Raw genomic sequence first — 22,213 nt, 5'->3', positions numbered from 1 at the left:
TTAGGACCAAGAGTACGTTGGCAACAAAGAAACCCCGAGTACGCTGGATCTGGAACGTTCTTCAATTGACTACAGCTCGTGTAGAGCATAAACTGTGTTGTGGTCCTTGATTTAGAGTAGATGGAGTTCTGTCATTGTATTGTGTGGTTGTGGTAAATTGTATTTTCATATTCATTGTTATATATATGAATTAATAATTTTAAAAATAATTATCGTATATCGACTATCGATTATTTATCATTAGAATTGTTTATTTATCAACTTTAACCATGATTATATTTTATTCATTTGCTGATATTATCAGAATAGTATAATTAATTTAATTTAATATATAATTTATATATTTTCATTTGTTTATTGATCATCTATGATTAAAATATTTATATGAATTAGTCGATTTTATTCGCGATTAGAATCTATAATTTTTCATTTACTTATCGATTATCAAAATATCTAATCGATCACTTTTCAAGTATGATTAGTATATATTATATATTTCATTTACTTACAGTGATTTTTGATTTGTTATCATTTAATATTATTGTAATTGTAAAGCGCCATAAGGTCTTATTATTTATGGCGCTATATAAATTGTAATCATTATAATCAATAACATTATAATCATTATTATTATTACCATTATTATGACTATTATTATTATTATCATCAATATTATTATCATTATTATTAAACTAGTTATGCTAATCCATTTTAACTTCAATAAATCTATTAGATTTACATCGTGTAGCATAAATGTGTATTCCATTTATTTTTAATATTTCCGTGCAATGTTTTTTTATCTTTTTCAATTGCGATTGTTTTCCAAATTTTCTCATTTATTTGGTTGATATTTCCCCACAAACCCTGACTACACGTGTGAGATCTCAATGACGGTTCTTCAAGACTAACGCTAAATGTCATGAGAACAAAAATATCGATGGAAATCATCAATGATTTTAGCATTGGTGTTTTCTATTACATCCATGGCATTTAAAAACCTTGCTTTGCAGGTCCTCCAAGAACAACCAAACCTGGTTGCAGCAAGACTTCACTTCAATCCACGATAGTTTTTCATATTCATTGGTAGCATTAGGACCTAGATTAGTAGACATAACATGCGCAAAGGCGCATCGAAGAGGAGGGGGATTGGACAAGAGTTTTGTTGTCCCCGTCCCCTCTCCCCTCGTACGTCTTTGCGCTGCTATTACAATTTTTCTGCATTTCTCACAGGTAGCCCAAGCTTGGTTTCTGTGGTGTCCTCTTATAAGGAAATGTATGGAGATTCTTCAAAACGTTCAATAAAATCATTGAAACGTGAAATAAAGCCTCGAAATTTTACCCGATCATTGAGAAATAGCACTTCTTTCGCTCTGCGTGGTTATTTTTTGAATTTAGCCCGTTTTAATATTTTTTGGGGGGGGGGGAAATCTTAAAACGGGCTAAATTCAAAAAATAACCACGCAGAGCGAAAGAAGTGCTATTTCTCAATGATCGGGTAAAATTTCGAGGCCTTATTTAACGTTTCAATGATTTTATTGAAATTTTTGATGAATCTCCATACATTTCCCTATAGCAGGACACCACAGAAACCAAGCTTGGGCTACCTGTGCATTTCTAAATGCATGTCAATTGCAGAATTGCTGCAATTGAATCATCAGTCATATCAATATTTTGATTTATATTTTAAATCTATGAATCAAAACGTTGAGTAATAATGACCAGAAGTTCCATAATATTACTTCTGTAATAACCTAAAAGTTGTGAAATTTTTCGGAAAAAAAGTTTGAAAATGCAATCAATTCTTTTTCTTTAAAAATGTATTCGATTATAGGTTGATTTTGGCCCGATTTTTAGGTTTCCGACTTTACTTGCGAAATAGGCTCATAGATTACTGATTTTTTTAAATTTCTATACTTACAAACATGGGTTCCGCATAGATTACCTCATAGGTTTTTTGAAACTAGGGACACATTTCTCATCTCTTGGATAAATAGCTTAATAATATTAAATTATTAATTTCTTAATATCTCATTTCTTGGTTTACTTAATAAGATTAAATGGGGATTTTAAAAACTTAATTTCATGAATGTACGTATGGTGTGTTCAGTTCTATTTTTGAAACATGTTGTAAACATTACTTGTAATGTAGCTTTACTGATTGTAATAATTTGAAGTTGAAATAAAGAAATATATATTATCCAACGCGTGCAACCTTATGCACGGTTGTTGTTGTTGTTATTGTTGTTGTTTTTTGTTTGTTTTTTGTTCTTTTTGTTCTTTTGATGATTCAATCTTTTCCGGGTTACCAGTTTAATTATTTGATAGAGTTTTAAGGGTTTTTTTTTTGGTCCAGGGATATTCCATCGTCTATAGATTTAAGTATGGTAGGTTTTGACCTACTTGCAAAGAACTGGTGACACAGTTCGCTTACTTTTATTGATTTTGATGGAATATCCTTCCCTTGGTATATTCCGGAGCTGACTGGAGTAAGTATTGGTAGGGTCTGCCCTACTTGTAAAGAGCTGCTGATACAGCTCGCTTAGTTCGGTTAAGTCTCTGGAATATGCCATCCCTTGGGAAAATTTTAACAAACATTCCATTTCAGCTATACTAAGTATATTCTGATTTTCAGATATATTAACTATATTCTAATTTCAGATGTACTAACTAAATCTTCGGATTTTCAGACTCCCTCTATAAGATTAAAAATTAGATGTTCTTAAAATTAAATTAGCTTGACTGTTTTGCTTGTTGCGCAAGAAATCTTGAACTCCTAGTCTAGCAGTTTGGACTAATTCGTTACGATTTCAGCCACTAACATCTCTCTCTTTTCTTTTGTTTCTTTCAGATAATTTATTTTAGGTGTCTTGAAAGTTCCAGCTGATAGAGTGCAAATAATATACCCGTGAAATAGATAGCTAGCTAACTAATTACTAACTTTGTGCTAGTCTATTTTCATCCCACTAATGCTTTATTTTTTCCCAGCTTTGTTCATGTTAACTGTTACAAGATTTTAACGTTCCCTATTTTTATCTCATGGATACACGAAGCATAGAAACGAGTTATTGTGAAGGGCCTGAATATGCAAATGTGTCACTCACTCACTCGCTCACTCACTCACTCACTCACTAAGATGTTAGCAGATCGATAATTAAACGTTTATCGATCGTCTTACGTCATCTGATTACGAAAGTTATAATTACACGACACTAACAAGCACAAACCAGGTGATAAACCAGAAGCTACTTCCGACGAAGGACTAACGTCCGAAACGTCAGTTTTACAAAGCTTTTTACGGTGATCCAATTTATCTACAAGTTTCTACTGTATTTATACTAAGTTACTTAAGAAAATAATCAATGTAGATGTAGATCGTAGAAATTTTTGTTGATCGTTTCGTCCCGATTGTATCATAAACGGCCGATTATCTTGTAAATTCAGCTTTGAGCTCGTAGGTCGAATGATTCCTGGAATAAAATACACAGCCCGTCTTTTAAATTGAAAGCAGAGAAAGCGTTTACAAAAAGATCTTCTTCCAATTATATTCTATACTTGACTCAGTTGACTCCATCGAAGTCCAAGTCGTCTTTCGTAATTGAAGTTCAGACAATTAATTCATCACAGAATTCGCTTCCAAACTCAACAAAATAACAAAAAACTAGATGTTAAAAGGAAAATAAAAGAACTATTACTCATTTTAACAGCTAAATTGAGTATTTAAAAAAAATATGAAATCGAACGAAATCCTTCGAATCCTTCGAATGTCAACAAGCATAAAAAGGGCACAGGGAGCCCAATCTCCAAAACGTGCAACGTTTGCCAAAGGGCGGTTTAATTTACAATTCCCTGAGAAGCAAAAAGTTGCCCCAGTATTAAGAAGAAACGATTGATAGAAGTTTGGTCTTTGTGACCATTAATGATATTTAAGCATAAGTTATTTTAAATTTGTTTTACTATTTTCGTTTTCCACTCCTGTCAAATTTAAAAATAAACTAAGAAATACAATGATTACTATATTGGGAAATTTTTAATGTTTTTTTATTCTATTTTTATCTCATGCTATCGTCATTTGGTCCTTTTTTTAAGCGAGCCTTTTTTAGACATAAATTCTCTTCGGTAAACTGTAACGACAAATATTATAATATTATCAACGATTACAACTATATCCTAATCTCCTCTCCTCTGCTGCGCTCTTCTATGCCCTACTTTCCTCTGCTCTACACTCCCCTCCTCTGCTGCACCCCGTTTTGCTTTCCTCTATTCTACAATTCATCAATTGAACTTGATCTATTTTAAGTTGCTCAAAGATCTATTCCACGCTAGCTACCCTTGATTGACGCAACTAAAAACACTTTCTCTTCAATAACTGTTTTCTTTTTTGGAGAGTGTCCGGGTCATCCGAGATTCGGGGGTACGTAATTTTCAACACGTTGATTTGTATCAACCCGCACTAGTGCTGCTTCCTACCTACTTGCCTTCCCTCCCTACGATCCTGTATATCGATCAAGAAGAAGAAGAAGAAGAAGAAAAGGAGGAGGAGGAAAAAATGGGGGAAAATAATGTTTTAATACAATTTTAGAAAAATTAAAGCTTTGCGAACATTTCCGTATATAGTCTTTAAATATTCGTACCCAATATAAGACTCTTGGAGCAAACGAGCCGTAAAGTAAATAAGGAAAAATAAGTGCATCAGTAGTGCTCAGTATCATGTCAAGTCATTAACGAAATAAAGGCAGTGGTGCATGGCAACGCACTGATCAACACGAGCACCATGCTTAGCTATAGATTAGGAGGAAGAAAGGATGGATCAGAGTGTTTCAAACAAATCATGCACTACACTTAAAGTTTCACGTAGTTGCTATATAATGATAAAGAATTTATAGGCGATCTCGATTAATCAGTGAAAACATTAGTTTTACATTGATGCCAAAATATATACATAACGCCATATATTATATATATATAACTTACGGTACCTCTCGATAAAACTGTGTATCCATAGGGATCATATGCAAGTAGAGCATACTCACCAATATCTAATGGATGACTAGTGAGTAATTTCGGCTTGGGGCAAAACAAAATGACAAGTCCTTCGGGTTACCATAACTTTATTGTGAATGATAGACAGCTAAAATAAATTAAGTTACGATACATAATTTCATTAACTATAATTAAACACTAAGGACCAATATCTAATGATTCGTTACATCATCTGGTTTATAGCTATAACTCGATGTTATTTTCGGCTTACAGTTTTTTATTATTTTTGTTTACTTTCGACTTACAGTTAAAGAGTTTAATATAGCTAAATGGTTTCATTTGAGCTCACTCCTTACCATTTATTACTAATTCAATTACTCAATACTAGTTAATTGGCACATAATCAGTTTTGCGTTCGATGTTCTTAATCACACTCTACTGATTTGCAAAGTAAAGCGAGATCAATTTTTTGCGGATCAAAAAAGTGCGTCAAAAGCTTAGGCGGACAAAAAATATAGGAGACGTCAAAATTTGATTGATGTCCGCAAAAAAAGCTCATTTTAAACAAGTTTTGTCTTTGACCATAGTTTCAAGTCTAATTTGTTCCGCTGCATGTTTGTATTATTGATTTTAATCTTTGCAATGGGTAGCTCTAACTTTGGATTAATATTATCATAATTCTTTATGAATTTGGCGTGGAACGCTAAAAAGAAACTTAGAAGAGCTTCTGCCTTGCTTGACTGAGTAATATATCCATTTGCGTCGATAGCTAGCGCCGATGCAGCGAAAACGTACCGTGATTCTGATTTAACGTTAAACCTCAATCACACGATCCTTGTCTAATTATGAAAACACGGTCAAATATCTTTAATGGTTAAAATTTAAAAAATACTAAATATTATCCACAACAATAAGTTGTACGCTTGAAATAGATAATGGAGCAATATATGGCGCGGATATTTCAAGATGACGTAGATAGTTCTGTTCTAAAAATGGACTGTTCTTACTTGGAAGGTATAAAAAGGGAGCGAGATGTTCAAAGTACTAGTGTTTCAAGCACTTCTTAGCCACCAGAAGAAAGAAGACGAAGAATAAGACTATACTGATCTCGTTGACCAAGGTTTAACTCCTTTTTCAATTACCAATTTAATTTTTTGACAATTTTAAACTATAATTTCTGCAATTATTTTCCACAGATGTTCTTTAAATCCAATCCCGTTTTGGTGATTTTCGTCATTTTATTTTTCATCTTCAACATTGTTCATACAACCTCGCTGGAGAATGAAGATTACATTGAAAACGATCCAGCACTGTAAGTGATAAATTCGTAAAGTCCCGTAGTGTAAGTTTATGCAGATGGATGTTATATATGTATGGATGTATCACTTTCATTGTCCGACATTTTCCTTCTGATTCTGTCCTTTTTTTAATTTCCTTTTCGAATTTTTCCCCTCCTGTTATTCTTGTATGACATCCACATTTGTTTCTAGGAACACCGAACAATCGAGTGATGAAGGCGAGGACAAGAGAGCTATCCGCATTCGATGCTACTGTTGGATTGGCTGGGTTAAAAAGAAGAACACGAAGTACATAAACTTCGGCTCTATTCGTAAATTCAAGCTGTTCGAAACGAAAAAGCATAGCAAATGTTCTGCTTCCTGCTCCAAGAAGTGTGCTCGTAAGTACTCCTGTCTTTTGAACTTACTTTATACAAGAAGATAAGATCAACTATTTGTAGCCAAAGCCGGAAGGGGGGAGGAGGGGGGGGGAGAGGGAGATGAGATAGCTAGAAAGCTGAGATCACTGAGGATCATAGGAAACTTTTAATATCAAACAAGTAAAGCTTTTGATACAATTTGCAGCTTGAGGATGCTCAGGAGAGGTGAGACTGTAACTGGTAAAAGATCTAAAATCCATCAACAGTTATTAAAGCGGTTGAAACATGTAAAATGTAACTATCCGTAATCCTTGTTGGTCTTACCTTTGTAGCTTTTCAGGCGACTAACTTTATTGAAATAAGTGTATACAAAAAATCCTGATATCGCACTGCGATTCAAAGCATGTTTGTGTACCAACGTTTTCGCTTTGTGTCCTTATTCTTCTCATAGCTTACCTCAAACCAAATTACTTCAACTACTTGTGTGGTAAGATCGGCAAAAAATACCACTACAAGGAGCACAAGGTGGGGTGCTTCAGCAGGGTTGGCAAATTTGATCTGCCCAACAATCTATGGGACTTTGACGGTTCTCCACACGGCCTCTGCTGCAAGAAAGTCATGAAATCCTGCACTTCGGTATATGGTACTGGATTTTATTACCACAGTGGCTTGAAGCTATGTATCAAATATCTTGCACCAGGTAATCAAAAGCATCAGTTTTAATCAAATAAATTAAATGCCATCAACTTAAGAGCGCTCGGGGGTGTTCGTTGCTACGCGACTATTTTTACACCCAGATCAGGCTTTGGAACTGGCGTAAGTCAACCCCTTCAGACCACTTTCAACCTTTAGACTTTGGACTTCTTTGACAAGCAAATGACTACATAACATGGTATTTTAACGAGTGAACACGGACAACTTACTAGAGAGTTTTAGATTTACGTTCACGGCAAACGTGAAACGTCAGTTGACCAGTAATAAATTCTTTTAAATGACTGAAAAAGAATCGCAAAAAAGTCCAAGTAGTAGAAAAACAAAAGAGTATTTGCGCTTGGTGAGAAGGTTTGTAAAAGGTAAAGTAAAATACACGAAAACTTTGAACACGTGGTCACGTTTGCCGTTTGCGGGGAGAAAAAAAAGTCAATCTAAACCTCTCTACTATTGCGTTCCTTGGTGGGAAATTATCACGTGATTCAAGTTGTTCATATAAATTTTTTAAGTACAAAATCAATTCGCTTTTATTTATTTTTCAACAGGTCCTATTCCTGGCTTCTCGAATGGCACTAAAAAGCCTCCACTCTGTTTTTATTGGAACAAATTGTACGCTTGCCAGCCTCCAAAATATTACACAAAATCTGTGCCTTGCTGGTGAAGAATGTTTTTTCTTGCACTCTTGATAAGGTTTTATTTGGCTTAAGCGATAATCCATCTTCTTTTAACGACTGGGGGCTCAACTGCATGTGATAACATCTGTGGATGGTAAGAATCAAGACTGACTGAAGTTATGCAGTTTGTCTTGTAGTTAAGGAAATCCATCTAAATCATTTTTTATCAATAAACTAAGATTAAAAGGTTGCAGTTTGTGAGTAGTGTTTTACCTTTCAATGTGATCACAACGAGATTATGTTGATGGATCCAACGAATAGTAGATATTAGAGTCACAATCTCTATTGACTCAATGGTCTATTGCTGGATATCTTCTGTTGCGTAAAAGTTTTTTAATTTTTTAATTCATAATTTCATGGTTTATAAAAGTGGTCACATAATTTTGACTCGCGCGATATATATATTAGGAGTTCAAACCCGTCTTCATTCGGGGGGGGAGGGGGGGTTGGGGGGTTCGCTACACCTTTCTGATGGCGACTAGAGTCAAGTGCATCGAAAGTGAAACGTTTTCCTCTTGACAGTAATTACCAGTTTGAACTAGATTTGCACTGTGCCATAGTGACCAAAGTAAATCCGTGAAACTTTAGTAATACTAAATAGCACAATTTCATGCAAATTCCATTGTTTTCTATTGTTTAACTAGCACTATTTTGTACTATTTAGTAATTAGGGTTTCACGGATTTACTGTGGTCACTCTACCTCCGAGTCCTACTCAGAAACTGATGCGTCGTATGGACTTTCGAATGCAATTAGGACTTTTCTGTTCTGAGTGAACGGACTAAAAAGAAGTTGAAATATCAAGACTACATGTACTAACGTTTAATCTACCGGTTTATTTCAATTAAGTTTCATATTTTTAGTAGTGTTCTCCTTTAAGCATGGTGAGTGAAGAAATAAAGGTCTTTTGAAACTATAGCCACGAGAGTGGAAGTTTGACCCATAATGAATTAAAACCAAATTCATATTTCTATTTTATTTCATTTTATTTTTACTGATTATAGTTTATTTCAACGGCAGTTGTACATGACTTTCAGTTGATTGATATCTTTCCTGCTGAGTCCCTTTCGCTGTCCAATGTGTGCTTTAGGATCCAGGGGCTCGACAACGACTTTCCCACGGCTAGCAAAGGCGTATTTGCCATAATGCATCAAGGAACCATAGTCGTACCCGATTCCGCGGTCATCTACCCACCTCCTGTCTGTTTTATCGAAGTTACCAGCTGCCCCTAGAAAAATATTGAATTTATACTCCTTAAAGTGAAGGCATTTAACCACTGAAATACAAAATACTAGTTTGTTGGTACTTACATTTGTATTGGGGTGCGAGGTTCTTTAAGTGTATGCGGACATAGTTGTCCCGATCAGGGCGGGATTGTTCATGGAAAAATCCGAGGGCGTGTCCGAGTTCATGGACGATTGACGGAACACCGCAGTAGCTTAAAAACGATCAAAATAAGAAGTGATCATTTTCTAGCTTTGCTATGCATGTTCATTGGAAAGAACGACAACAACAACAAAATACGAAGAAAAGAAGGGAAGAAGGGAAGAAAGGAGAAGGAATGAATGAAGGAAAGAATGAAGGTATGTTTGCATGCACGAAAGAGGGGGAAAAGGGATTAAAAAGACGTCTGTTGTTCTCATTAAGACCGTTGCAGAAACAGGAAGATTTAGCAAGTTACGTGTTTATATCTATTTTAGCTTACTTTAAAACAAGTAAAAAAATAGATAATGTCTTCGATCCCTCTCAAGAAAATCAAGAAAAGAAAAAAAGGCAACATATATGGACTTGTGTTTACCCTGTTGTCCTGAAAACTTCTGGATTAGCGATGTAAACATTTTGTTGTCCGCCAACAAATCCAACATTTGCTTTGCATCCTCTACAATGAAAAGAATCTGGTGAGCAGACAATTTTACTAGTTTATCTTCTGCTACTATTGAAGTCTTTTTTACCCCTTCTTGAAGTCGTACTGCATCAAGATGTAGTTGGGTTCATTTCTGCGTCTCCTGAATCGAATGCATGTCTTTCTTTCAATCCTTGCCATAGCCTGGTTCAATCGGTTTCTGCCATCATTATCTAAAAAAAAAGAGCAGATCGATACTTGTTAATCAATTAGATTCAAAGGTCGAGCTCTTGTCTCTGACCGATGAGGTCTCGGGTGCGATTTCTGGAAACAGAATCACATGGAGTGGAGTTTGTTGAGTCTCTCCTTTAACTTGAGGGTTTTAAACGGGTTCTCCGACTACGATCTGTGATGAGTACCCGTGCACTAGCTGACTTTAATCAGCCCAGAAGCTGTTCCAGGGTATCAATCAGAAATTTATAGTTCTTTTTAAGGGTGCGCACTAGATCCCTGATCGACCTTGTGTATCAATAGTACTCTGTTCCAACTACAAATCAAGGATGAATACATAAGATAGATTAAGGTTCCAAAGGTTTCACAGCAGGTAAAACAACAGACGTGACAAAATTCGAAATTTTCTCTTTCCAGAACTATATGAAAAGAATCTGTAAACTCACCAAGGTTGCGGCTAAACTTGTAGTAAACAATAGCGTTAGGCCAGGTCCATGGAGCTTTCATGGCGGCACGTCGGACGAGGTGCTTCTCTTCACTTGCGTCGCCTTTTACAAAACAGTAAAAAATGAATGAACATTTAATCGCTAGCTCCCAAATCTAATTGCGGGTGATGTATAATTTTACGTAGTTATAGGTTATACTTGTTAAACTGCTTGGAAAATAAAGATGTGAATTGCATTTCATTCCGACTGGAGCTCGAAATTTTTTCAAGAAAAATTTGGCTGAAGAAACACAATTCACATCCTTGATAATTTTTTTTCAAGCAACAGAAACACCTCATGACATGAATACAGCATTAAATGTATCATAAGTGCGCAAGACGAAGACAAAGATATGACAAGATTTGGGACCTACCATTTGACGTAGAAACTAGAACGCAGACAGCGAGTAAAACTATCTCCCTTATCATGTTGGAACTGTTATAAAAATATACGTTATATAAGAATAACCGTCAATAAGTTGAGATAGTGGTATTGCGTGTGATAAGCTTATATTTTTATTTTTATTTTTTATTTGTAGCGCGGATAACCTCTATATCTAAATTTATCTGGGGCCATTGTTATTGCATTGCTGGATTTGGGCAAGTCGATATCTTGAACTGATGAAATTTTGCGCGACGCATAAAAAGTAAATTGCAACTCAAACCTACTACAGAAAATTTGTTTTAAACCCTATCGTATGGGTATAAGAAAGGCTGGAGAAAGACACCTTACTTTAAAAAGAATCTAAACCAAAAAGAATAAAAATGATGAAAGAAAGCCATCCTTAGTACTTACCAGTATGCTATTGACGAAAGCAGTGACTCTAAATGAATCAACCTGTCAATGGTGTGCTTAACATATAGGTGTGTTATGCGAATTGCCGCTGTACACGTGAACCGCAGTTCATTAACTATCAATAGCGCACTACGTCATGACAAACAACACGGTCAAAGGTAATAGACTAAAGTATTGAAGCAAGGCTATTTGGGTCAAAGTATTTGTCTAACTTTAACAACATTTGTTTTTGTTGGTTTTAAGGTTAAAGGCCATTGTTTGTATAGACATGGTTCCACCAAACTCGGTTCTTATTTAACAAACAACCAGTTGCATTTTATCGTGGCTTTAGCAAACAGCAACCACGGTTTATCTGGAAATGAGTGGCTTCAGCTGAAAAGGAAAGTATCAAAATGGCTTTCGTATTCAAACGCTGCGATTGGCTGGTTTCCACTTTCGTGTAGAATTAGATCTTGATTGGTTCATCTCAGAGGGGAAGCCATTTAAGTGCCACGGTACATTTCTAGTTTGAAAATCCAGCCCTGTACTCGACCCCGGGAGATATTTTGCTTATAAAAATTTGATTTTTTAAAGTTCAAAGGTTCGTACTGAATTGACAGGTGGAATTTTAACAACGGCATGGCTTTTTGGTTACAAAAATAACGGTCAACACTGACCGGTTAGACGACGAACAAAACATGATTTTAAAAAACCACCTATACTTTTAATACTTTTGTAGTATAAACTTAGCAAGGTTTTCCATGTTCTTTAAAAAAATTATTTAGAGTGAAGCCATTAAGCCCGTGAAATAGATATTAGATTAATACGCCATAGTAGATCCGCCGGTTTCCAATAATCGTTTTATCGTACGTGGGGATGAATAGCGCAGTTTTCGTATGATCGTGAAAAGTTCTCGGCACGAACATGGTCGTGACACGGCAAGGGATACGCCAGACCAATCACATTGCACGAGAATTTACTCTCCATCCAATCAAATACCCGGAACACGGCATAAACACGGCGCGGACACGGTCACGCCAAGATCACGGCACTTTTAGACCAATCATATTGCGCGTGAAAAAAATCAGCCAATTAAAATTCTAGTCAGTCGTACAAAAAATGCACTATTATATATACGCGTGTTTATGTTTCGTTGGTATATCAGTTTTTTAAGGGTTTCGTTCATTGATAGTTTTGCTATACTTTTATAGTCAGCTTATTTTTTATTGGTCACTTTAGTTGTTTCGCTTTATTACCCTTCACTCTCATATTACGAAGGAAACTACGAAATATTTTCTTGATTATCATGTTTATTAGCCAGCCTTGACTGTATGAAACTCATTTTAACATATAACCATAGATATCATTATTGAGTATAACATTATGCATGCTTCAATCTTTTATAGTCAGTGTTAGTTGCCTCATAGAGCCATACTTTATTCTTCTACTTCGCCTGGTTTTGGTCCATTAGGGTTTGGCGTTGGTTTGACTGTAAATTTAAAAAAATAAAAAAAATTAGAGTATTTAAGGACCAATATCTTCATATGATGGCGCATGCACAAAGCAAGTCAATCCCTCCCTTGGCAAACAACCACTGATTCTTAAGACACCGTGTCATCCATAGTTTCACAAGTGCTGTACATAATTTCGTTGCTTTTAGTTGCTCAATTTACTGGAGGTGGGGAGGGGGATGATTAATCAAAGACTTTCTTACCTCCCTCATCATCCTCGTCCTCCTCGTCATCTTCGACTGGTTTGAGATGACTGTCTCCCTGGGCTGTTAAGATAAATAAAAGTAAAAGGGAAATAAGAAAAATATATAGTAACAGCTTTCCATACAATATGTACAGTGTACGATAGATGGCTAGTTATGAATTAAAGCTCGTGAAATGTGTTTCGGGGCACAGACAATTCCTCCTTTATGAAATGAAATCTCTTATCATTCAGAACCATTTCACTGTACCTACATACCCTACAACATTTCTGACGTGAAACCCCTCTATTGTTTATTATCAAATAACTGTTATAAATCTCGCATTCTGATTGGTTGGGAGCGCCGTGCTTTATGACAGCACACAGCACGCACGCGCCCTTTGCATTTTATAAAAGAAATAAAAAATTTGCTTGGTGTGCTGTGTGGAGTTATAAAGCACTTGGGGATTGGCAGAACACTCGAGAAGTGTCGAGTCTCTTAACACTTCTCTTTGTTTTGCCAATCCCCGCGTGCTCCATAACTGCGCACAGCACGCGCGCGTTTTCTATTTCTTTATTATTTTTTACCGTCACATTTGTACATGTCGTTCGTCTGTGCAATGTCTCCTTCGCTCAGACCATCTCTCTGACCAATTTCAACATTTCCTCTGATTGGCTGCATGACCACCGCATTTGCTTTGTTGTTGCCTTGGTAACGAGAGTAGTGCATGATGCTGCCATAGTCGTAGTCATGGCCACGAGAATCTACGAAAAATCCATCGTCTTTTCTGAAATTTCTCTCGGCTCCTACAATGCGGAAAGATAACATCATCATCATCATCAGTCATCATCATCATTATCATCATCATCAACAACAACGACAACAACGATAAAAGTTTTATTGCACCATTAAGAGATAAGAAAAACAGGAAAACAGGATGAATGTGCAATGCCACCTAAAATACCTAAAGAGCTAATCGAGTGGTGACATGCTATTGTGTTACATTAGTATAACGTTACTGTGTCAAGGCTTAGTCTTCAAACAAGAGACAGTAGAGCTGGTGAGTATAAACGAGAGATTTTTCTTACCTTTTCTGATGTTGTTAAAGTTGATTCGGACATGGTTATCGCGATCTGGTCGAGAGTGTTCATGGAAGAATCCAATGGCATGACCCAATTCATGGATGGCTGATCCTCGCGAACATGGGCTGTGAAAAAGGGTAAAGACAACGTATTAAGATAGAATCTTACAACATAACGACATGATTGGCAGGTTGTTGTATTTCAGTACAGCACGTTTCGTCTAAAAATGTTTCCACGTTCAGTGTGCATTGATGGAAGGTCATATCTTACGTTGCGTTTAGTCCAATTCAGCAACTGTGACTAATGGGGCCATCATCTTAACTTCAAACTTTTTTGAAACCTGAAACAGCCTCTAAGCTGATCAAGGTCAGGTTTTTTTCGTGCAGTTATCGTTTCGCTATGAGCATGCTCTGCGATTCCTGACCCGTTATTTGAAGTTAACATTGTTGAAATGGTGGCAGAAGTGGAATCGGATTCGTGTCGCGCCACGTAACCAACTTACTTTGCTGCACTTCCGAGGGAAACTTTCTGTCCTGCATTTCCGGTGAAGCCAACTTGAGCTCGGCACTTTCTACAAACAAAATATTTCAGTTTTAAAACATTTCAACAAATTTTATACTCAGAAATTATTCTTATGCTAGACAACTACGTACCCGTCATATTGGAATTTTATGTATGCATTCTCCTTATTTCTTCGTCTAAATTTCAGACAGGTTTGGCTACTCCAGTGATTCATGGCTTCCTGAGCGAGGTTACGTCCTGCGCGATCTGTATTTACGGGACATAAATAAGGACAACTGAGGATAATCGGTCGAAATATTTTAGGGCCGGATCAAAATCATGAAATTCTCTAGAATATCTTGCCAAAAACCTAATTGAAGAGACAATAATAATGATGACCAATCAGATAACATGATATTATAGCAAAAATGACCAATCAAATCATTATATTAGCAAACTGAAATTTTAGCGTAAAATTTTTAAAAACTTACCAAGACTTGGGCCAAAAGTATAGAAAATGACTCCATTAGGCCAAAGATATCTGTCCTTCAAAGCAGCTCGTCTTACGCGACCATTTTGGCGCTGTTCAAAAATCTCTTTTTGTTCCTTTGTGAGTAACATGTCTCCATCGACTAGCTGTAGTCCATCCTCGATAGGCTTGGCTGAATAATATTACAGATAATATATATATACATAAGACTTAAAATCTTAATTTTCATACAGGTCGTCTGAGAAATAAAACGCTTGTCTTTTATACCGTAGGAAATAAGCAGGGAGTCGGACTAACTCAGAAACAAGTTAAACTTACCTTCGATAAAGCAAAGAACAGCAGCAAGAACAACCAAAGGAATCAAAAACTTCATGATCAAATACCTTTTAAAAGAAAATCAGAAAAACTCGTTTTTTCAAATTGAAATGATAATATGAACAAAAAAGCGAGAAAACACACGGTATTTTTAAGTCACATTAAGAAAAACATTAGAGCTCAAACGACTCACCTGTTTGTGTGGATATTCCAGTAACAAGGTTGGACTATTTTTCACGGTTTTTATATGATAAGGTAAAAGTTCAGAGGTCAAAGAACGTTTGAGTTCAATAATTTAAACAACGCGTCTTTTAAAAACTGGAAATTGTGATTATTAATAACAACTGAAATTTTGAAGAAAAAACGTTTTGAAACTTTAATCTTAATCAGTTACTAATTGGGAACCATAATGAAAGTCGTTAAGTTAGGAATGATTATAAATCGTTCTTTCGCACCGACCGCGGCTACCCTCTCTCCAAAAAAAACACACACTCACAACGAAAAAACAAAAAACAAAAAAAACAGAGATGTTCGCTTAATAGAATGTTTGGTTGGTCGAAAATTTTTAAATTTCACCTCAGTTCTAAGCTCAGATAACAATACGCACAATAATAAGCTTCACTTTTTTGGGGGGGGGGGGGGGATTATATTTATTTTCGTTTATTCAGTGTTCAGCCTTTTTGATAGAATCGAGAAGAGGGTGGTTTATACTCAGTATCAGTGGGAGAGAATCGATTTAGAAATCGAAAAAATCAAAATTAAAAGTATTTTAACAAAGTTTTTTTGAAAATTAGTGAATCTTTTTATTCTGACTTTTGCTACCTGCTTGCACTGGTAGATCCAGAACAAGTTCAAGGAGGGTGGCTGTTACCTCATAAAGCATGGCTTCCTCTGTAGATCGTACCTTATTCATTATTCTTATTATTTTCAAACTCCAAAGGGGGGTTGCTGCACCCAACCCCTCCTGGATCCGCCCTTGATTTGGCGTTTAATATTTTTATCTTTACATGCATTAGCAATAGTTTACCAAGTTTTTTGACCTTATGTATCGATTTAATGGTCGAAGAGTCGATCTTCCCATTCAAGTCAAAACCGTTCAACCAGTTAGTCACTGCCTGATTACTGCACACGTAATTTTTCTGATTGACAAGTTTTTCATAAAGGAATGCAAAATGCATAACTAAATCTTTAAATAATGATTTAAGCACATGTCGTAGGTCAAAGTTTCGAACTATGAATAATGTTTTGTCCACCATAAATTAATAAACTCTTTACTCATCGTTTATGAACTAATTAGGGTGATTTAAAAAAATATATATTTAAAAAAAGTTTTTCGAATAGAAAAACGTTTTCCCACGAACGAAACAGTATATTTGTCTTACGATGTTAAATGAACAAAACTCAAAAACCTTCTAGCTTCTGTGTTATTTAGGATTCACTAAAAAATATACTTTTCTCTAAAACAGTAGGAACTTGTAGATAAATTGGATCACTGTGACTATCTTTGTGAAACTGACGTTTCGGACATTAGTCCTTCGTCGGAGTAAATGGAAAGAAAAGATGAGAAGGGGTGAATAAATACTAAGGTGGAAAATAAAGTGACCAATGAAAAATAAGCGTATGAAAAAGCAAAAGGAAACAAATAATTTCCTCCTTCATGTTCAAATAATAATATGTTTACAAAGTAAACTAGTAACACAATGCAACAGGCAATTTTGAAGTTTGAATTCAGTTTATTTCCACTTTAACTTTAACAATTTAACATTCCACTTATGAAGGAAAGTACTGGTATACAAGCTAGATCGCCCTAATCTTGATCTACTGTGTTTCAGAAAACTTTAAGACTATACTCAGGATTGATTCTAAACCTCGATTTCGCCTGGTTTGGCTCCTGTAGGAGGTTTAGTGGGAATTGGCTCAGCACTGGCAGCTGCATCAGCTTCAGCCTCGTCATCATGGAGAGGTTTAGTCTGACCTGTTCCTACTCCACCCTCAACACGGTCACTGATTTCGTTTTCTTCATCCTCTTGTGGTTTTTCTCCTTCTACTCTCCTGCTATCTTCCAATGGCTCCTTTTTCTTCTCTTTTTTGGCGTGTTTGCTTGTTGATTTAGAAACCACTAAAATAACATTAAAAAAGCACTAAGTTTTAGGATCAGTTTTTGTGATTCGAGAAAACGATGCTAAACAAAAATTGAGGGGGAAACTGGTTTGATTTAAAACAGAAGCTGTTTGAACAGAAAGATGGAAATAAGAAAGAATTAAAAATCATTAGGATAAGCAAATAATTAAAAAGAAAACGAAATAGAAAAAGACAAGTCATGGGCGATATGATATAGATGATATTTATGATCATATAGCGCTCTCTCCTATATCGATATGCTCAAAGGTGCTTTAAAATGAGTTGTGAACGAGAGGCGGGTAGTATGAGGTGTAGGCACTGAGGTATACTGAGACATAATATAGGCCTGTTTTTTCCGGCTCACTTACCTAAAACTACAAGACAAAGAAAAACAACGAAGGCAAGTTTTCCATTCATTTTGAGGTAATAAACTGTTTCAAGGAACTAAAAGAAAAATAAAACGAAAGTAAAAAACTATAAATGCAATCAACTTGTCCTTCCGAATATATATTTGGAATTTACCATAACGAAACTTTTAGCTGACACCCTACCTTTGGTTCTGTTGTGTTCTGTGAGGTCTCTGATAAACTGTCTTGTGACAAAACAACAATGATTTAAATCAATTCATCGTAGTCATACTGCGCATGCGTAAGTTCTAAGTCGACCAACTGCGCATGACAGGTGCACCTAGAAGCTGACCCTTACAGCTAGAACAAGTTTTTCTTGCTTTATTATTTATTTCAACGTTATGCAAATATTACCTGCTTACTGACCAGACTTTTGCTATTATTGAGCTGAAATATATGCCGGCATGACAGTGAGATGGCTTTTTTATAATCATAGTTCATTAACATCTTGTCCAATCGCAAAATAAATGATGAAAACAAGAATTTGATTATCTGAATTTAAAGGAAGACGCCATCCAGAACCCAAACTGTGCTTAAGACAGCGAACGATGACTCGTGGAAAGAGAAGAGAATTTCTTATTAAACCAAGACAAACTCTGGCGTTTTTAAAAAAGTCGATACTTTGATTGTGTAACCAAAAGGAAAAGAATTGATTCCTAGTCAAAGTCTGAGGAAAATGATTAGTGATAAAACCATTACTTTATTCATCTTTGTTTCAAACACACTTAAATATATAGATATATACTTTCAATGCTTTCTAAAATGTTCAATTCTAGATTTCATTCTTAAACTTCTAAGGCGTTACCGCGTTGAAACATATTTGAGAATTTACTCGTAACTTCAGTAACTTTGACTTTTACTGAAACCATTTCTGAAGATCAGAAATGGCGTGAAAAAGCTTAATAAAAGTTAATTATAGGATATTTTTACTTTTTTTTTTTTTTTTTTTTTTTTACAACTTTAAGATTACAAAATTATAGTGAAACTAAGTTCTTATTGGCGTAATTTTTCATAAATATTTCAAAAAAAAAGACAGATAATGAAAATCAATTCTAAAATTAAAAAAATTCTTTCAAATTTATTCCAAAAAAGCAAAGCAAAGCTACTATATAGAGTTTTTATATATAATCATTGCCGAGTAGTCCGAAAGTTACTTATTGTTGCAATCCTTTCTCCCTTTCATCCTTTTCCTTTTTCCCGCAAATATAAATTCATAAGTATAAAGTTGAATTACTAAACAAAATATAAAGCTACATTTCAAAGAGGATCCGAGAGAATATTCCCGCTGTTGGAATACTTCGGATTATAAGCGAGGGTTTTTCTGAAATACAAAGGCACCACTGCATTGTCTCTACTGTCTTTAGGATAAGCGCCTTCGGATTTTTTCTTCAAACCAAGTTCTTCAACATCGAAGTTAAAAACTACTTGTTCTTCTTGTTTCTTTGGCTTGTAATACTCTATTCCTTGGTTGACTGGAGTTTCGAATCTTCTTTCAACTTCCATTGACTCTCCTCTTTGCTTCCCGGTTCTACTCGTTGGCAGTTTTTGAAGGTTCACATCGACATAGGCATTCCCTTTTCTCTTCTGTACTTGTAGTTCACGAATAGGAGTGCTTGAAGGCAAGGTATATCCGTTTGGAATTCTCGGAGATTTGCTCGGAGACATAGACCTAAGTGGAAAAGGTTCCAGTAGGATTTGCTGCTTGGATGGACTTCTTACGCTAGAGGGTTGTTCTGTGGTAGGTTTTAATGGGGGCCGGGTTCTTACTCGGTTTGGCTTCTTCATGTAATCTTCTTGCCCCGATAAATCTTCTCTTCGAACGACAACCATCTCATTATTTGTTATAGGCCTGCTGGGACTTGCAGAAGGATAATAATACTTCATCCCAGAGACTGTAGGATAAATCAACTGCAGATACATCCTCTGATTCATCTTGAGCTGTTTATCGGGTTCCGCGCCTTTGCCGTAAATTATCGGAGGGTCAAATAATCCAAGATATAAATCCTGTTTTGTTTTGATTTGCTTATGGGGATGAATATCTCTATTATGGGTTCGTCTTTGAATATCTTTTGCCTGTTTACCAGTCAGGAATTCAGGATTCTTCACCAGAAAATGCCTGACTTCTCGCATGGATCTCGGCTGGGATCCTAACGTGCTTGACGATGCTGTAATATTCCTCTGTGAAGCAAGTGTTCTACGAGGAATAGTTCCATTCATTTGAGGATACGAACCCTGATGACTGGACATAGAGGTTTTATTTCTAGACCGTGTAGTACCACCATCTGGCGGCCTCAACGTGAACTCTCTTGCATCTGCGTGGGCTAATGGTGAGGTTGGTCTGAAGCTTGAAACTGTAGCGAGTGAGTCGATCTCACTGGCTTCGTCGTCATCCTTTTCTGGTGTTGCGTACTTCTTTGCGATGCTTGCTGAATGCCCCATATCTTTGACTTCACAGATTCAACTCTTTCTTTTCATTCTGCAGGAAAAGTACGTAAAGAAATAATAAATAAAGGAATAGAGGCTTTCTTCATATACACACAATGTGTTTGGTAAAGATACTGTTAGATAAGCACAATATAAATACATTTGAAAAAGAAATACCTGTGCACTTAAAAAGCCTAATGTAAGAAAAAAGTTTAAGAAAAAATCCATCGATTAAGCATATTGTTACTCTGACAGCTACTGTTATTTAAAAACATTTTAGTTTCTTTGGAAAATATTATTTAATGATGAAAATACAAATCGATATAAAAAATTGTTTGTACGACACTTCAAACTTGTTTTAAATAGAGAGAAATTCATAAATGTGCTTATTAATAAAATCTTATGGCCCCATTTGCAAGCAACTTAAGCAGGAAAAATACAAAAAAATTCAGAATATGATTCTAAGACTTGCAAAAAATGTAGGAAAACATTTGCCTCTTTTTGGCACATTCCTGTGTTTCCAAAGAGCCTTGGTTTGTTGTGAGTTAAAACAACTTGGTTTTTGTTGACTCAAGAAAAAGGACTCGACACCGTTATCGCTACATCGAGAATGAAGCACTTCTTCTCTATATGGAAAAATTTAAATCATCTGAAATCCGTGCTTGAATGGAGTTACGACGCGACGAATCTAATCTTGACAAATCCGACAAACGTTTAGTCAAGTACTTACTATGTAGGAGACTTTTCTTGTAGATTAAAAAATAAATTCAAAAGGAAACCTTCATAAAACAGCAGTTGCAAAATTGCAACGACTGAGAAGATGAATTAGGAATTTATAAACAAAGAAAACTATCTATTAAGGTCAGGAAGTAGAACTACTTTAAACAATAGTGAGGTTGTACAAAAGCAAAGAAAAGTTTAGAAATGCAAATTAAAAAATAAAAAAAGAACTTAAGAAAAAATCTCAAAAGAAATCAACAACCTTTGCAGCTTTAAGTATGTCGTCAGCATTGACAGCTACCAACTAATCAACGAATACTTGAGAAAATACTTATGATAAATGGTTTACTTCGTGTTATGTTAATGGTGTAACAACACACATTAGAGAACAGATAATACATTACCACGAGTTCGCGATCGACAAACCACTGAACTTAAAATCTGTCAGGTAAAAAAAGCGAGCTCTACGAGACACTACGATTTAGAGACTTAGTGCCCTGTAAAGGACAGATATATTACGGTAAATGTAAACTACAGCAATAAGATATTAAAATAATAAGAGTTTCTTTTGTTCTTAAGCGAAGTTATAAATTAACAAACGTCTAAATCGTGCTCTTGAAGTCATGCCGACACGCGAAGAATCTCGTTATAAACGGAGATCATTTTAAAAGTCTCTAACTAAAACACACACAAAAAAAACCACAGAGATCTAGGTGACCTGAAGGTAAAATTGATTAAAATCTAAACATTCGAGAGAGTTTGACGGCTTGATTTAACGTCGTAATGGTTTTTCGCTTACTCGTTTCCATCGTAACCCTGACTTCATTAAATCGCTCTACTAAAACTTATTCCATGGAGGAATTGCATGATCGCTAAGTGACATACTTTTTAGATGAAAAAGTCTTTACCTTTAAGCAGTATGAGAGATTATTAGAAGGTTAGATTGCTGTAAAGAAAAGCCATTTTTCTTAGCGATTTCTGCTTTGTTGTGTTTGACTTCTTTGCGTCTTTTGTAATTAGACGGCATCACATGGTATTTACCCATAATGCTTTGTAAAGATCAAATTTCATTTATCTGTCTGTCTGCATGTTCAGCTTATAATTCG

The 22,213-nt window shown here is 35.6% G+C and overlaps 5 protein-coding genes across 5 annotated transcripts; 1 reads left to right on the top strand and 4 right to left on the bottom strand.

Moving 5' to 3' along the window:
- The first annotated feature begins 5,990 nt into the window (after positions 1 to 5,990).
- On the top strand, positions 5,991 to 8,212 carry LOC116297222 (uncharacterized). The gene is made up of 5 exons (XM_031705407.2): positions 5,991 to 6,100; positions 6,177 to 6,292; positions 6,471 to 6,658; positions 7,089 to 7,337; positions 7,894 to 8,212. Exons 2-5 carry the CDS (start codon positions 6,177 to 6,179, stop codon positions 8,007 to 8,009), a joined length of 669 nt encoding a protein of 222 aa, XP_031561267.1. The 5' UTR covers positions 5,991 to 6,100; the 3' UTR covers positions 8,010 to 8,212.
- A 625-nt stretch (positions 8,213 to 8,837) lies between these two features.
- Positions 8,838 to 11,431, bottom strand: LOC116297205 (nematocyst expressed protein 6). Its single transcript, XM_031705384.2, has 7 exons — positions 11,376 to 11,431; positions 10,954 to 11,015; positions 10,542 to 10,643; positions 9,974 to 10,097; positions 9,820 to 9,900; positions 9,332 to 9,459; positions 8,838 to 9,249 (listed from the first exon to the last, which is right to left on the bottom strand). Exons 2-7 carry the CDS (start codon positions 11,006 to 11,008, stop codon positions 9,032 to 9,034), a joined length of 708 nt encoding a protein of 235 aa, XP_031561244.1. The 5' UTR covers positions 11,009 to 11,015; positions 11,376 to 11,431; the 3' UTR covers positions 8,838 to 9,031.
- A 1,215-nt stretch (positions 11,432 to 12,646) lies between these two features.
- Positions 12,647 to 15,652, bottom strand: LOC148914174 (nematocyst expressed protein 6-like). Its single transcript, XM_089026083.1, has 9 exons — positions 15,629 to 15,652; positions 15,439 to 15,503; positions 15,122 to 15,292; positions 14,783 to 14,897; positions 14,632 to 14,700; positions 14,136 to 14,254; positions 13,635 to 13,853; positions 13,069 to 13,131; positions 12,647 to 12,843 (listed from the first exon to the last, which is right to left on the bottom strand). Exons 2-9 carry the CDS (start codon positions 15,491 to 15,493, stop codon positions 12,791 to 12,793), a joined length of 864 nt encoding a protein of 287 aa, XP_088882209.1. The 5' UTR covers positions 15,494 to 15,503; positions 15,629 to 15,652; the 3' UTR covers positions 12,647 to 12,790.
- Positions 15,653 to 17,148: 1,496 nt separating this feature from the next.
- LOC148914173 (uncharacterized) lies at positions 17,149 to 18,150 on the bottom strand. Its single transcript, XM_089026082.1, has 3 exons — positions 18,108 to 18,150; positions 17,925 to 18,000; positions 17,149 to 17,554 (listed from the first exon to the last, which is right to left on the bottom strand). The coding sequence occupies exons 2-3, from the start codon at positions 17,971 to 17,973 to the stop codon at positions 17,298 to 17,300; spliced, it is 306 nt and encodes a 101-aa protein (XP_088882208.1). The 5' UTR covers positions 17,974 to 18,000; positions 18,108 to 18,150; the 3' UTR covers positions 17,149 to 17,297.
- Positions 18,151 to 18,677: 527 nt separating this feature from the next.
- Positions 18,678 to 22,127, bottom strand: LOC116297225 (uncharacterized). Its single transcript, XM_031705410.2, has 2 exons — positions 22,016 to 22,127; positions 18,678 to 20,439 (listed from the first exon to the last, which is right to left on the bottom strand). The coding sequence occupies exon 2, from the start codon at positions 20,400 to 20,402 to the stop codon at positions 19,221 to 19,223; it is 1,182 nt and encodes a 393-aa protein (XP_031561270.1). The 5' UTR covers positions 20,403 to 20,439; positions 22,016 to 22,127; the 3' UTR covers positions 18,678 to 19,220.
- Between the last annotated feature and the right edge of the window lie 86 nt (positions 22,128 to 22,213).

The sequence above is a fragment of the Actinia tenebrosa genome, unplaced genomic scaffold (assembly GCF_029948245.1).
Source record: "Actinia tenebrosa isolate PJP-AT-01 unplaced genomic scaffold, QUT_ActTen_1.0 PGA_scaffold0__85_contigs__length_37466705, whole genome shotgun sequence".
Lineage (NCBI taxonomy): Eukaryota > Metazoa > Cnidaria > Anthozoa > Actiniaria > Actiniidae > Actinia > Actinia tenebrosa.
This window is presented reverse-complemented; position numbering and strand designations above follow the sequence as displayed.

Coding starts and splice junctions, on each gene's coding strand:
- LOC116297222 (XM_031705407.2), top strand. CDS start 6,177: ATGTTCTTTAAATCCAATCCCGTTTTGGTGATTTTCGTCATTTTATTT. Junction 6,293..6,470: donor ATTGAAAACGATCCAGCACT/GTAAGTGATAAA, acceptor ATTTGTTTCTAG/GAACACCGAACAATCGAGTG. Junction 7,338..7,893: donor TATCAAATATCTTGCACCAG/GTAATCAAAAGC, acceptor ATTTTTCAACAG/GTCCTATTCCTGGCTTCTCG.
- LOC116297205 (XM_031705384.2), bottom strand. CDS start 11,008: ATGATAAGGGAGATAGTTTTACTCGCTGTCTGCGTTCTAGTTTCTACG. Junction 10,098..10,541: donor CAAGTTTAGCCGCAACCTTG/GTGAGTTTACAG, acceptor CTTTTTTTTTAG/ATAATGATGGCAGAAACCGA. Junction 9,901..9,973: donor CAGTACGACTTCAAGAAGGG/GTAAAAAAGACT, acceptor TTTTCATTGTAG/AGGATGCAAAGCAAATGTTG.
- LOC148914174 (XM_089026083.1), bottom strand. CDS start 15,493: ATGAAGTTTTTGATTCCTTTGGTTGTTCTTGCTGCTGTTCTTTGCTTT. Junction 15,293..15,438: donor TGTTCTTTGCTTTATCGAAG/GTAAGTTTAACT, acceptor AATATTATTCAG/CCAAGCCTATCGAGGATGGA. Junction 13,854..14,135: donor CTTTAACAACATCAGAAAAG/GTAAGAAAAATC, acceptor TCCGCATTGTAG/GAGCCGAGAGAAATTTCAGA.
- LOC148914173 (XM_089026082.1), bottom strand. CDS start 17,973: ATGAATGGAAAACTTGCCTTCGTTGTTTTTCTTTGTCTTGTAGTTTTA. Junction 17,555..17,924: donor TCTTTGTCTTGTAGTTTTAG/GTAAGTGAGCCG, acceptor ATGTTATTTTAG/TGGTTTCTAAATCAACAAGC.
- LOC116297225 (XM_031705410.2), bottom strand. CDS start 20,402: ATGGGGCATTCAGCAAGCATCGCAAAGAAGTACGCAACACCAGAAAAG.